General features: G+C 41.0%; 1 protein-coding gene across 1 annotated transcript in view; it reads right to left on the bottom strand.

Annotated features, from left to right (window-relative positions):
* Positions 1-16,014, bottom strand: part of STARD9 (StAR related lipid transfer domain containing 9) — a gene marked incomplete at its 5' end in the record, with an annotated part of 105,425 nt that overhangs the window by 78,723 nt on the left and 10,688 nt on the right. Inside the window, one exon of the mRNA XM_083355843.1 lies at positions 8,568-8,684. Coding sequence (XP_083211969.1) covers positions 8,568-8,684 — 117 coding nt within the window. The remainder of the gene's footprint in view (positions 1-8,567; positions 8,685-16,014) is intronic.

Below are 16,014 nucleotides of genomic sequence, written 5' to 3'. Positions count from 1 at the left end.
CCCCCACAGAGAATACATACAGTATATCGGAAGAAGACACTCCACCCCCAAACTCAAAAATAATCCGCAGGCAAGCGAAAAATACTACAGCTAAATATGGGAAATAAATGCAGCCAATATTACCATAATATTAAAATTAATACCTCAATATTATTAACATTATATAACCATATCTTTACCCAATATAGATATCCAAAAACCTGTTTTTTCTCTTTTAAGAGAAACTCAATAATGCCAGGAAATGATTGAGAGAGACATCAGAGAGGTTTCCCTAATCATATTAGCAAGAGTTTCCAGATAAATAATGCATGTTGTTATTTCAGCTGTTCACTGTATACATAATGTGGAATACATCCTGGGGGGGGAAAACATTTTATTTCAATGAAGTATGCCCCGGAGTTATTTGGGGAACATTCATTTGTAGAACAGCATACTCAGAGTGTTATTGATGGATACCAATTACCTATTTAAAGGAAAATAAGACTACGTCATAATGGACATAACTTTGCAAATAATTGTATTATGTGTAAAATTAAGTTAAGAAACAGCTTTTAATTGCTACAGCACTCATGTCCTAAAGGCAATCAGATTATTCTTTTATACATAAAAACAAAGGATAGATTGTAAAGCAACAGAACCAAAGAGCTAAATTTGATTTTGGAGTTAATACTAATCTCTAACTACAAATGAAGCTAATAGTATCTCTTGGAAACAGACCAAAGTTTTTCTTGTCACTTGTTTTAAAAAAGATGCATGGAGCTCTAATTTCTCTGTTCTTCCATTACAATTCTAAAGAGGCCACAAAATTAGCTCTTGTGGGAAAGTTCTGATAAACATATACAATATATCACAAAACTGTATATATATACATATATATATATATATATATATATATATATATATATATATATATATATACACACACACACACACACATACATATACATGTATGTATATGTGTATATATATATATATGTATATGTGTGTGTGTGTGTGTGTGTGTGTATATATATATATATATATATATATATATATATATATATATATATATACACACACACACACACACATATACACATATATATGTGTGTATACATATATATATGTAAAGGTTCCCCCGCACATCGTTTTCGACTCTAGGGGCCGGTGGTCATCTCCATTTCAAAGCCGAAGAGCCAGCACTTGCCCAAGGACGTCTCCGTGGTAATGTGGCCGGCACAGAGCACTGTTACCTTCCCACCATAGTGGTCCCTACTTTTCTACTTGCATTTTTACGTGCTTTCGAACTGCTAGGTTGGCAGAAGCTGGGACGAGTAACAGGCGCTCATTCTGTTACGCGGCACTCGGGATTCAACCCGCGAAACTGCTGACCATCTGATCGACAAGCTCAGTGTCACGGAGACGTCCTTGGGCAAGCGCTGGCTCTTCGGCTTTGAAACAGAGATGAGCACCAACCCCTAGAGTCGGAAACGACTAGCACGCATATGCGGGGGAACCTTTACCTTTACCTTTATAAGCTTTTGCAATATGTATTTGAAAATGTGGATGCATGCTAATTAGCTCACACACTGATACAGATCTATTGAAATATGAAATTCTTCACTTACTAAGAAACTTCAAGCAGTTTATCCAATGGAAATAATGATGTGATTGGGCGATAGAACAATTTTCAAACATTAAACTTCAGGCTGCCTTTAAAGATCATCTAGAGATTGCAACTCATCCAGAACATGATGACATGGACAGTTTTGGGTGCACCACAATAAACCTAAATAACACCACTACTACAGCTCTGGGAGCTACACTGGCTCTTGAAAGACATCTCACTGGACAGATTATTTGAGGCACTACCTATATCTGCTTCTTCTGCTTGCTCTATTAGATCTGGCAAAGTGGGCAGCTCCAGTCTGCTCTGAGAAACAGTCATCAAACAGGACCCAAAAGAATGCTTTCTCACTTCCTTCAAGATTTGGATAAACATGATCCTGTTAGCTTTAGGACAGCTAAATAAATAAATACACAAACACTGGGCTGATCATCACCATCAACAACAATACAACTTTGATCATGCTATGCATAAATTCACTTTCCTAGCAAGCAAGCTAAAGGATTAATCAAACTGCTTCATCTTCAAAAGAGGGAATGGTGATTGGCCTTTCAGAGTTGTGAATTTTTTTTAACTATAGAAATGTTAAAGTGTCATCCTCAGACAAAAGTTAAAACCTGAATAAAAGTATAAGGCATGCACGTGTTTTCCTGGCCCACCTCTGACTACTGGTTCTCAGGCCATCTCATTCAAGGCTTCTCAGCTCTTAGATTCTGTGTTCCAAAATCTCTCCTGCCTTCTGGTGTACAATATCTCTTAATTTAGCATTGTATGCATTTGTGATAATTCTCACTTGACTATAGAGCTCTGCATGAAAAATGAATCTGTTGTAAGATTCTTATTTCTAATTCGTAGAAATGCAAGTAGAAAAATAGGGACCACTATGGTGGGAAGGTAACAGCATTCCGTGAGCCTTTGGTATCTAGTCATGCCAGCCACATGACCACGGAGACATCCTCGGACAAGCGCTGGCTCTTCGGCTTTGAAACGGAGATGAGCACTGGCCCCTAGAGTCGGAAACGACTAGCACGCATGTGCGGGGGAACCTTTACCTTTTTATATACACACACACATACATACATACATACACACATACACATACATGGCAAATCTGTGGCTGCTTCATAGCTGCTGCGCTATGGAAGACCAGAGTTTTGGAAGACCAGTTTCGCCCTACCCCACCATGGGCCAGATAGACCAACCCCTCCTGTGACCACTGGAGATCCAGTAGACCAGGGGTGAACGAGTGAATCTGCACATGTGCAGGATCTAGGTTGCATTCCCCTCCGTCCATGGAAGACAATTTTTCTTTCAAAACTTGCTCCTGGTGCCAGACTAATTGCGGACCACTGAGGTAGACAGTCCCATCCTAGCCCTCCAAAAGCTGGGTAGACTGGTTTTTCCTGATAGAAATCTTGTAGACCACTAGACTAGTCTTCTGGTAGCCTTCTGAAGAGCAGATAGACCTCCCTACAGAATTTCTTATAATGCTAACTTAAATGTATAAAATGCATGCTCCCTTTGGGTTGATACATCTGAGTGGTGCCTTTCTTATACTTCTTCCTTCACACTTCCTTTCTATTTTTTTTTATTTCATATCCTAATCCCCAGCTTGTTTTCTAACACAATTGCCCAGTCACCCCAGTGATGAAATATATCTAGGTTCTATGTCAGATATTTTCCTACAATTATATTCTTTTTCTTACAGAGGACAGACGACTGGTTTGAGAAGAATCTGTAGTTGCATTCAAAACAATTCATCCAATGTATAAAATGGATCTCCATCAAAACAGGTGAGTTACTGATAACAGATTTGTTCTATTACTGTTTTTTTCAATATACGGTATACAGTAGTCCTGAAGATCTTCAAGACAATGTTGTAGCTCACTATTCAAATGAAGTTTTTGTACTGGTATATCTAATGGAGTCTGCAGATGGCAGCTTGAAAATAGACACTGTATAGTTGGGGAAAAATGTGAACTTTGCATAGGATAAATTTTATTCTCACTCTGTACTTTCTCTTACTACAGGATTAATTCTATATACCAATTCTTAAAGCCAAAAATTCTGGAGGGGGAACAAAATCACTAATGCCAAAGAAATGACCTTATTCATGTAGAATCCAAGCCATTTAAATGTCTTCTGAATGCACCAGCTGTGTTACTGGCAGAAGAAATGTAATATAACTAAACCGTTTTGCAGAGATTTCTCTCCGCCTACTACAGTCCATTATATACTGATCCAATTATTTACACAAAAAACCCTTTCTTATTGCATTTCTCTCTGAAAATTGGGGAAACAATGACAACAGCTGAATGGTCCCTATTTTATCAGTCTTTTATGAGAAAAGAGTCACTTGCATCTACAGTTAATTTTCTTAAATCTCTTCCCAATAAGGAGTTTAATCTCAACACATTCTAAAAAGGAAATACACCGTTTCCATTTTAGATGACTTTTCTGCCAAAAGTAGTTAGAATGGGTTTCTACATAGAAACATGGTTACTATCTAATGGTCAATTCTGAGTCTTTTGGTTGTCTCTATCAGCCAATTAATATTTTTATTCCTTTTCTAAAGCTCTGTTTCTATTTTGAATCATTATCTTTCTTTTTTAAAAAAATATCTTTATTTAAACTTTCAAATAGTTTTGTAAAAAGCATTTTCAAAAGCACATGACCTTTATCTGGAAGCTATCTTGGATGAATTTTTAATTAAAGAACTGTTTAAATCTCATGTGCAATAAATCTTGTTCTTAGTTTCAGTAATATCCACTTCTGTCTCGGGGGTGAAAAAAGTTCTAACAAAGAATCATAATGGAAAATATCACATCCGTGCAAATGATATAATCTGTTAAACAGATGGCTTAGATTTCATTTTTTCTATTCTCAGCTGAATAGAAAAAGAGAATACAATTTTTGGGAAATGCACTTTAACAATACATTAAGATGTTTTCTTAAATGTTAACGAATGTTTGTAATTTCCATAATATAATCAAAAGTTTCAAACCATTCCATTTCAGAATCCCAATACTTTATAGAAAGTGCAAATTACTGATGGATAATAGACAATAAATTACACAATACAGGTAGTCCTTGACTTACAACAGTTCATTTAGTGACTATTCAAAGTTATAACACTGAAAATAGTGACTTATAACCATTTTTCACACTTACGAAAATTGCAGCTTCTCCATGGTCAAATGATCCAAATTCAAACACCTGGCAGCTGACTCATATTTATGATAGTTGCAGTGTTCTGAGATCATGTGATCACCTTGGTCATCTACTGACAAGCAAAGTCTATGGGGAAGCCAGATTCACTAACAACTATGTTACTAACTTAATACCTGCAGTGATTCATTTAACAACTGTGTAAGAAAAGTTGTATAATGGGGCAAAACGTACATAACAAATGTCTCACTTACCAACAGAAAATGTTGGTATATACTGACAGTAACAGCATTAAAATTCCAAAGAAGTATTTTACAGAGAATACTAAATCAATTCCCTTGAGTGAGCTTGATCCTGGTGACTGCTGGTATTCGGATTACTCCAGAAATAGATTTTTGTTTCTCTGGTGTCAACTGAAGCTTTTTAAAGTAATACATTTACATACAATATTTTATGAATATTCTTGTCAATTTTTTTGTTGTTAGTTGCGAAGTCGTGTCCGACCCATCGCAACCCCATGGACAACATTCCTCCAGGCTTTCCTGTCCTCTACCATCTTCTGGAGTCCATTTAAGCTCACGCCTACTGCTTCAGTGACTCCATCCAGCCACCTCATTCTCTGTCGTCCCCTTCTTCTCCTGCCCTCAACCTTTACCAGCATTAGGCTCTTCTCCAGTGAGTCCTTTCTTCTCATTAGGTGGCCAAAGTATTTGAGTTTCAACTTCAGGATCTGGTCTTCTAAAGAGCAGTCAGGGTTGATCTTCTCTAGGACTGACTGGTTTGATTGCCTTGCAGTCCAAGGGACTCGCAGGAGTCTTCTCCAGCAACATAGTTCAGAGGTCTCAATTCTTTGGCGCTCAGCCTTTCTTATGGTCCAACTTTCACAGCCATACATTGCAACTGGGAAGACTATAGCCTTGACTATATGCACTTTTGTTGGCAGAGTGATGTCTCTGCTTTTTAGTGTGCTGTGTAGTTTTGCCATAGCTTTCCTCCCCAGGAGCCAGCATCTTTTAATTTCTTGGCTGCAGTCCCCATCTGTGGTGATCTTGGAGCCCAGAAAAATAAAATCTGTCACTACCTCCATTTCTTCCCCATCTATTTGTCAGAAACTGGTTTTCTTAATGTTGGTTTTCTTAATGTTGAGTTTCAAATTCTTGTCATTACAGAAATACTTTATTTGGAAATGTCTTTATCAGTTATGATTTGAGCTTCCACAAAAAATTACTCTTGTATCATATTGATCAGAAAATTTTCAGCTAATTTAATGACAATGGTAAACATTAAGCAGTAGTTGTGGATTCACATTATGTTAAAAAGACTTTTGATTCTAGTTTTCTTAGTATGAAATACAAATATAATAGTGAGAACAGTTCATAATATGCCTTTTCTCTTTTTCTGTTATAGTAAATAACTTATACAGTATTATACTGATCAAATATACCACCTGATAACTTCTTCATAGTTTCGCACTGAGTTAGCCTAACAGAACCGACCATATGGAAAAGTAATTTATTGTTAATGGCTTGCAAGAATGGAACATATTTTCCTGCTTTTTTTAAAAAAAGGGGCAGGCTGTTTATTTCTAGCTGTGGTTCTTCAAGCAGACACCCGTGCACTCAATGCTCATAGATTTTTTTTGCACTTACACAGACCACTCTGGGAATGTTCTAATGTGGAGTTTATTGACAGATTCCACAGTTGTTCTTCACCAAACATGGTCAAAAACAAGTAAGTTTCACCTTTGAACTAATATTGATATAAAGTCTGTAGGCCACACTGAGACCAAGGTGAGTTATCTGAATTATGGCAGCTCAAAGAAGCAGTTTCAGGTAAGCAACTTGTCTTTCTCTTTCATGTCTCCTAGCATAACACATATAAATAAACAGCAAGTAATAGTTATTGAAGGTGAGCCAGGCTCTTATTACAGGAACTGATGTCAGTGGATGGCTTTTGAAAAACTGTGATTTTATGTTATAATTTTCCACTTCATATAATTTTCCAATAATGTTTAATTTTGGCAAAGTATCATGTTTCATTCCACAGCAGTGGCCACTGAAAGTGAAATGTGAGCTAAGAGGTAAGAACGATGGGAAATCACCATCTCCAGTAAAAACTACAGCTACGCCTGGGACAGAGTGCAGCAGCATGGGTAGTGTGGGGGCCCCAAGAATGGCCTCTGTAACACCATTGCTCTATGAGCCTCATTGGTTACCAGTCTGCTTCTGGGTGCAATTCAAAGTGTTGGTGATTAAAGCTCTTCATTGCATGGATCCAGGTTACTGGGATTGGCCCATACCACTTATGCTGGCAAAGATGCTGCAGGTCCCATCAGCTGAATATTCCGGCTGGCGGGGGACAGGAAAAGGGCCTTCTCTGCTGTTGCTCTTGCCCTCTGGAACATCTTGCCCCAGATGTGAGGTTGGCCCCAAACCTCCTAACTTTTCATAAGGGCCTAAACACACTTGGGGTCAAAGAGGGAGAAAAGCACAATGGAGGTGGTTGATTATTAACAGATCCCACCTCCCCCCCACTCCACCCCCACCCTCTCTATGTGTCCTTGGTTTTAAGTTTTAGCTTTTTATGTTTTAGCTCATATGTAATTGTAAGCCACCCAGAATTACCCTATGGTAAGATGTGTGGCCAATAAATGTGATAGATAGATAGATAGATAGATAGATAGATAGATAGATAGATAGATAGATAGATAGATAGATAGATAGATAGGCAGGCAGGCAGGCAGGCAGGCAGGCAGGCAGGCAGGCAGGCAGGCAGGCAGGCAGACAGACAGACAGACAGACAGACAGACAGACAGACAGACAGACATGCAACGGGTGTTCCACCTGAAGAAATGGAGAAGGGAAAATATGCTGAAAATTATCCAGTATACATTTGCTATTTGAAGAAAGGCAATATTTGTAGCTGACACAACTCAAATGCCACAGCCTCATGTAGTAATGATTTATACATTGAAAGAAGCCATACCAGAGGCATTGATTCTTGCTTTACTTTGACATAATTCTGCAGGAGTACATAGGACCCTGTCTTGTTTTGTCTCCCTTGTGCCTCCTTTAACTGCAAAGACAGTTTACTAGCTAACCACAACCTAAAGCAGGAAATTAATAGAAAACCAGAAGCAGATATATGCTTGCACAGGACAGAGATGGAGTTCTGGAAGAAGAAAAGTTCATATGGAAAGAAATAGCACAGCAAACCAATGAGAGGGAAGAGTTTGAATCATGGTTTTCCTTTTGGATCAAAATGGGAAATACAAACAGAATGGTGAAGGAAGCAGCTGAGTCCCTCTGGTTGAACTGGTCCGTTGGTTTTCTCTTTTTCCTGCATCCCTCCATCATATATTGAGTGACTCACATGACTTTGCCATTTATAGTGGAAACGTGACATCAGAATGAAGAAAGGAAGCTATTGTACCTCAGAAATCCTTGGAAATGCTTTTAACCAAATCTTGGAGCAGGCTTGGCATCTTGAAATAGTGAAGAACTGAGTATGATAAAACTATTGGGTCAACAAATTTAGCATGACATAGAAAACAGACAAGACACCTTATTATTGGGCCCACTTGAGGAATCTGTACCTTTATTGTCTTTATTATTAGTTATGGTCAGCAAAGCAAGTGGTAATGGACTGCACATCACTGAGTATTAAAAATGACAATTGGGGCAGGGGGGGAGAGACCAATTGCTTATTTCAATTTCAAAGAATTTTTTTTGTTGTTGATTTCCAAGAACAAAAACACAAAACAGAGAAAGGGACTGAAAGTATTGACACTTACCATTTCCTGAGATGCATATTTCGGATCCTCTGGGTCAACTGACCAATAGCAGTAATCAAAACCAAATGACACAACTTTTTCCCTCGTGCCCCAAACACTTTCGAACCTGCTGTCTACCTGAATTTAAAACAAGAAACAAAAGATGGTGCCACGTTCATAAATCTGTATCTTCAAGATTTCTTATAAACTGGCCTGGGTAATAAAATTTATAGTTGTTAGGCCTACCAATGGTAGCCTGTAACTGACTACAAGCAGGAGGTGACCGTGATGTCTAATTTCTATTTTCAGCCTTCCTTTATGGAAGGAAAACTGACCTGCCCTGATCTAATAGGGTGATAACTGTAATCACTTTTACTGTATTTGTTGGAAGAAGAAAAAAACAGTCATTTCAGTGACTGACCATCAAAACAAGACTGTCACAATTGATTAGAGTAAAACAAGCTATAAAACCATATTAATACAAGTAACATTGTAATTTAAAACCTAAGAGTTTGGGGCATAGAAATTATAATATAGTATAATACTTACATATTATATATAATAATGTATTATATATATAATATATAATAGAATAATATATAATAAAGTATAATACAATTTATATAAGGCAACTAAATGATGGCTTAAAATAACAGAATAGCAAAATTATCAATGTGAATTGTATCTACAGAAAATGTAATGATGGAATGTATAGGAAAGAATAATACATAAATTATTATGGTTTCAAAACTAAAAGAACTAAAAGAATATTAAACCAAACTACAGTCCAATTATAAGGACTATCTACAGTCATGCTCGAAATTGTTGGCACCCCAGAAATTTTTCCAGAAAATCAAGTATTTCTCACAGAAAAGTATTGCAGGAACACATGTTTTGCTATACACAGGTTTATTCCCTTTGTATGTATTGGAACACAACAAAAAAGGGAGGAAAAAAAGCAAATTGGACATAATGTCAAACAAAACTCCAAAAATGGGCCGGACAAAATTATTGGCACCCTTAACTTAATATTTGGTTGCACACCCTTTGGAAAAAATAACTGAAATCAGTCGCTTCCTATAACCATCAATAAGCTTCTTACACCTCTCACCCGGAATTTTGGACCACTCTTCCTTTGCAAACTGCTCCAGGTCTCTCTTATTGGAAGGGCTCCTTTTCCCAACAGCAATTTTAAGATCTCTCCACAGGTGTTCAATGGGATTCAGATCTGGACTCATTGCTGGCCACTTCAGAACTCTCCAGCGCTTTCTTGCCATCCATTTCTGGGTGCTTTTTGACGTATGTTTGGGGCATTGTCCTGCTGGAAGACCCAAGATCTCGGACGCAAACCCAGCTTTCTGACACTGGGCTCTACAGTGCGACCCAAAATCCTTTGGTAATCCTCAGATTTCATGATCCCTTGCACACATTCAAGGCACCCAGTGCTAGAGGCAGCAAAACAACCCCCAAACATCATTGAACCTCCACCATATTTTACTGTAGGTACTGTGTTCTTTTCTTTGTAGGCCTCATTTCATTTTCGGTAAACAGTAGAATGATGTGCTTTACCAAAAAGCTCTATCTTGGTCTCATCTGTCCACAAGACATTTTAACAGAAGGATTTTGGCTTACTCAAGTACATTTTAGCAAACTCTAATCTTGCTTTTTTATGTCTCTGTGTCAGCAGTGGGGACCTCCTGGGTCTCCTGCCATAGCGTTTCATTTCATTTAAATGTCGATGGATAGTTTGCGCTGACACTGATGCTCCCTGAGCCTGCAGGACAGCTTGCATTCCTTTGGAACTTGTTTGGGGCTGCTTACCCACCATCCGGACTATCCTGCGTTGCAACCTTTCATCGATTTTTCTCTTCTGTCCACGACCAGGGAGATTCGCTACAGTGCCATGGGTTGCAAACTTCTTGATAATGTTGCGCACTGTGGACAAAGGCAAATCTAGATCTCTGGAGATGGACTTGTAACCTTGAGATTGTTGATATTTGTCCACAATTTTGGTTCTCAAGTCCTCAGACAGTTCTCTTCTCCTCTTTCTGTTGTCCATGCTTAGCGTGGCACACACAGACACACAATGCAAAGACTAAGTGAACTTCTCTCCTTTTTATCTGCTTTCAGGTGTGATTTTTATATTGCCCACACCTGTTACTTGCCCAAGGTGAGTTTAAAGGAGCATCACATGCTTGAAACAATTTTATTTACCCACAATTTTGAAAGGGTGCCAGTAATTTTGTCCGGCCCATTTTTGGAGGTTTTTTTGACATTATGTCCAATTTGCTTTTTTTCCTCCCTTTTTTGTTGTGTTCCAATACACACAAAGGGAATAAACCTGTGTATAGCAAAACATGTGTTCCTGCAATACTTTTCTGTGAGAAATACTTGATTTTCTGGAAAAATTTCTGGGGTGCCAACAATTTCGAGCATGACTGTATATTGTTAAAATGTCTCTGGCAGCTAATAATGAAAATAAGACAGAAATAACACTCAAGTGATGGTATGGACATAACACACTATTATAAAGTAGTGATTAAATGAACAGCTGCACTTGAAAAGTTTCCAAACAGAAAATACCTAGGAGTTGTTTACAAAAAAATAAGACATACAATTTGTACAACAAACTATGAAATATATTTGGCTGCAACCATCAAAGTAGAACCAGATTGAGTAAAAAAAAAATGAGGTAGAAGGATTTAGTGAGCAGGTGATGAGTGGAAACAGTATTTCCTAGAAAGCACCAGCGTAAAAGGAGCAGTACAATATAACACAATCCAGTGTTTCAGATGCACCTCCATGTTCTGGTATCTGACGCACACCTCCGTGACTGCTGTTGGAAGAGCACTGAATCTGGCCAAAGGCAAAGTCTTCCTAAATTTAGAGGTTGTTTGCTACTGAGATATCTGGATGAGAGAAGTAAATGTACAGTGTTTGGTTCGAATTGACGAGGACTCAGAGTGGTTAACACTGAACGAGTTTATTGAATACACAAAGTCAACTGTCAACTGTCAAATGTTGCAACCCTTTTATAGAGAAAGCGTTTGAACTGTAACCAATACAAACAGTCTCTTTTCCCGCTCCTTGGTTGTGGCGTCCAATGAATGCACCTTATTTTCCCGCTTTAAACCTTGCAAAGCTGCACTGTGTTTGCAATCTCTTCCATGGCTTATTGCTAACTATTTACATACACAACACCCCTTACCCCCCAGTTGGTGTCATTTCTTTACAAAATCCATTAGGTATTTTGGTGGCCTATGTATTCTGGACGGGTATCTGTTACTTTGGCTATTAGGGACCCTTCTTCCTGGTTGACTGCTTGGCTGCTGGTTACTACTAGACCTGGGCTCTGGGTTACTGGCTTCAGATGTACTGTCTTGTGTATTAGGTTGTGTTTGGGATTCAGTGGTCACTGGCCTACTTCGCAGGGGTATTTCCCAATCAATTGGACTGAATTGTTGTTGTTGGGCATCAGGGAATGTGTCATCTTGCCCAACCTCTACACCGCTTTCTGGCCTAATGTTGTCTGTACTGTTTCCCCTTACTGAGCTTTGGTCCCCCTCAGCAGGCACACACCCACTAGATCTTTTCCTCAGCTGGTCTATGTGTCTTTTACAGATCCTATTCCCTTCCCCCTCAATGATGTATGATAGGGGACCTAAGATTTCAGTTACCACCCCTGGAATCCATTTGTCCCCTTGGGCGTAGTTCCTGGCCCAAATCAAGTCCCCCACTTCAAATGTTCTGTTAGGAATGTCTAATTCACTGTTTGGTTGGAGTCTGTCAGGGTGTAATCTGTCCAACTTGGTCAATATTTTCCTGCCCCACCTCATTTCAGCTGGACTTTTCCCTGTAGCCGAACAAGGGGTTGTGTGCTGAGCCAACAAGAACTCAGCTAGTCTCTGATGCCAGTCACCTCGAATGATTCTTTTAAGCGCGTCCTTCGTGGTCCTCACATTCCTTTCAGCCAATCCGTTGGTGGAGGGGTGGAAGGGTGCAGAAGTCTTGTGCTTAATCGAGTTGGCCTTGAGGAAATCCTGAAATTCAATAGATGTGAATTGTGGCCCATTATCAGACACTATTAAATCCGGCAACCCATGAGTGGCAAAGAGGCCCCTTAATGCCTGTATTGTTCTGCCTGCTGTTACTGAACTGACCGGTACTACTTCTAGCCATCTAGAGTAGCTGTCGACCACTACAAGGAACGTTAACCCCTGGAAAGGTCCAGCGAAATCAATATGAATCCTGGACCAAGGATTCCTAGCTAGCTCCCATTTATGTGTGCGGATGTGCTGTTGTTCAGGCCTGGAACGTTGGCACAGATGGCAATTGGCAACGCATTCCTCAATGTCGTGGTCCAATCCTGGCCACCACAAGTGACTCCTAGCCAGGGCCTTCATCCTTACTATTCCAGGGTGTCCCTCATGCAATTCAAATAGAATAGCTGATTTGTGGATTTCCGGAATTACTACACGAGTTCCCCAGAGTAAGCAACCCATATGAACTGATAGTTCATCTTTCCTTCTGAAAAATGGACTGTATTTTACGTCCGGGTTGGCGTTGGGCCAACCGCTCATGACCCAGGCCATTACTCTCCTTAAGATGAGGTCCTTATTGGTTGCCTCAGCTATGTCTTTAGCTGTTAGGGGCAAATCAGGAATATCTTGTAGGGACATTACTTGTCCCACTGGGGCAGGGTCCTCCTCTGTTGTGCTAAGGGGCAATCTGCTAAGAGCGTCTGCATGACCCATGTCCTTACCTGGTCGGTATTGGAGGGAAAATGAATATGCTGAGAGGAAAATGGACCATCTCAGCATCCTGGGAGACATAATTTGGGGAGTCTGTTTATCTGTGGTAAACAGTCCCAGCAGGGGTTTGTGGTCTGTCAGTATTGTAAAGTTCCTGCCATACAGGTAGTCGTGGAACTTTTTAACTCCTGCCACTATGGCTAAAGCTTCCCTGTCTATTTGAGCATAGTTCCGCTCTGCCTTGGTTAGTGTGCGGGAGTAGTAAGCAATGGGTCTTTGCATTCCCTGGGTGTCTAAATGGCTGATTACTGCCCCAACGCCATAAGGCGAAGCATCGCACGCCAGGTAGATTGGTCTGTTTTCTATAAAGTGGGTTACAGTTGAACTACTGGAAAGGATGTCTTTTAAGGTCTGGAAACTCGCTTTGTGCTTGTCTTGCCAATGCCAAGGGGTCTTCTTATCTAAAAGCCTGTGCAGTGGTTCTGCAATGGCAGCCTTATGTGGCACAAAAGTGTGATAAAAATTTACCAAGCCTAGGAAGGCCTGTAGCTCCGCCTTGTTCCTTGGTTCAGGAGCCCCTTTTATTGCTTTAATTTTTTCAGGGGTAGGGTGGACTCCACTTTTGTCAATCCTGAACCCCAAAAAATCAGTGGATTTAACCCCTATGCTACATTTTTCCTTTTTTAATTTTAATCCAGCCTTTCTAAATCTACCCAGTACCTGTTCCAGCCGCTCTACTAACATTCCTTCATCTTTTCCAGCTATTAGGACATCATCAAAGTAAGGGCATACTCCAGGTATGCCCTTTAAGGTCCTCTCCATCACTTCTTGGAAGATGCCTGGAGCTGCTGCAATTCCAAATTGCAGTCTGTGGACTCGGAACGCCCCCTTGTGGGTAACAATTGTCTGTGCCTCTGCAGCCTCCTTGGAAACAGTCAACTGTAAGTACGCATGCGCCAAGTCGAGCTTGGCGAAGATGGCGGCGTCCTGAATCGTGGCGAGGACCTGCTTCACCGTCGGGACCGGGTAAGCATGCTTTTTCATTCCAATGTTGAGGGTGGCTTTGTAGTCGGCGCAGATTCTCACATCCCCATTGGGTTTGAGGGGTGTGACAATCGGCGTCTCCCACAAACCGCCCTCAACAGGTTCTAAAACTCCGAGGCCTACAAGCCGGTCGAGCTCGGCCTCGATTTTTTCTTTTAAGGCAAAAGGTACCCTCCGGGCCTTTAGCCTGATTGGATTTACTGAGGGGTCTAGGTTAAAATTAATGGGGGGCCCTTTGTACTTGCCTAGAGATCCATCGAATACGTCTGCAAATTCTTTGCAGACGGATTCGAGGGTCTTATTTCTAATCACTGAATTTATTCCCCCAATCCAAATTCCCAGGGCAGGAAACCAATTAAGCCCTATTAAGCTGGTCCTATTCCCCTCCGTAACTATCAAATCTAAGACCCCCTTAAACCCCTTAAAGTTTACTCTAAGGCTGGTCTTTCCTTTTACGATTATTGGACTTTTTTGGAAGTCCATTAATTGAATATTAGTTGGACTAAGTGGAATTCTTTTTCCGCTTAGTTGTTCAATTTTCTCAAGGGTTTCAGTGGAGATTATCGACACTGAAGCCCCTGAGTCGATTTCCATTCTGCAAGGGACCCCTTGCAGAAGGACTGTGATTTTTAATTTTCCGTCCGGAAAATTGTGACCCCTTCCCCGCCGTCTCCGATTGACTCGGGCCACCTCCCTTAGGTTTGGAAATTTCACCCGGGTTTTAGGGGTCTCCTTGCCACTAGCATTGGGGGTTACCTTACCCTCTGGCCACACATCGACTTCGTTCAGATGGGTGTCCCGAACGCGGTTTCTGCAGATGGCCTGGATGTGGCCGGTCTTGCCGCAAGCCCTGCACTTGGCGGTACGGAATCGGCAGGAAGCGTGGGGATGGTTGCCGCCGCAGCTGCCACATCGGTTCTGGGTTTCATTGTTGCGCGGTCTGGTTGCGGTGTCCCGCCACGGTCGTTGTGCCCCGGTCGGTGGTCTTTGCGGTGTTGCGGGTTGTTGCCGGCGGCCAGGTTCAGGCCCCTCGCTTCTGAGTTGTCTTGGTGCCATCTTTCCGAATCGCCTGGAGACTTCGGCGATCTCTTCCTCCCACTGCTGATCCACCTCCCCGCAGTCCACATAGCCCTCTTGGTTAATTTCGGGTGCTGCCGCCATGCTACTGCGGGGGGGTCGCGATACCCGGTTGACTCATACGTTAGGAGTTCGTCGAGCACTTCCTGTAAATCGCCGGTAGGTTTGGCGATTATTCTATTTTGTAATTGTTCATCACGTAAGCCCAGCACGACTCTGTCCCGAATTCTAATTTCTAAATTATCGTATTTGCAACGTACTGCGGCTTCCCTGACGGCAGCGACGAATTTCTGTATGGACTCCCCCGGTCTCTGATTTCTCTTTTCGAAGATGCGCCGCCAAAAGAGTTCGGACCTTCGGGGAGTAAAGTGAACCTTTAATTTTGCGAGGAGGTCGGCATAGGGCACGCTGGAGACTGGTTGTGGCTGGCACAGCCCGACAGCAACTCTGTAGACCGGTGTGCCGCAGATTGTCAAAAGTGCCGCCGCTTTTTTTCGGTCGTCAGTGATTCCGTTCACTAACAGGAATCCTTCGACCTGACCGATGTATTCTTCCCAATCTTCGGGGAAGTTAGGGTCGAATTCCTTCAGTGACCC

The sequence above is a fragment of the Vipera ursinii genome (genome assembly GCF_947247035.1).
Source record: "Vipera ursinii genome assembly, chromosome: 1".
Lineage (NCBI taxonomy): Eukaryota > Metazoa > Chordata > Lepidosauria > Squamata > Viperidae > Vipera > Vipera ursinii.
This window is presented reverse-complemented; position numbering and strand designations above follow the sequence as displayed.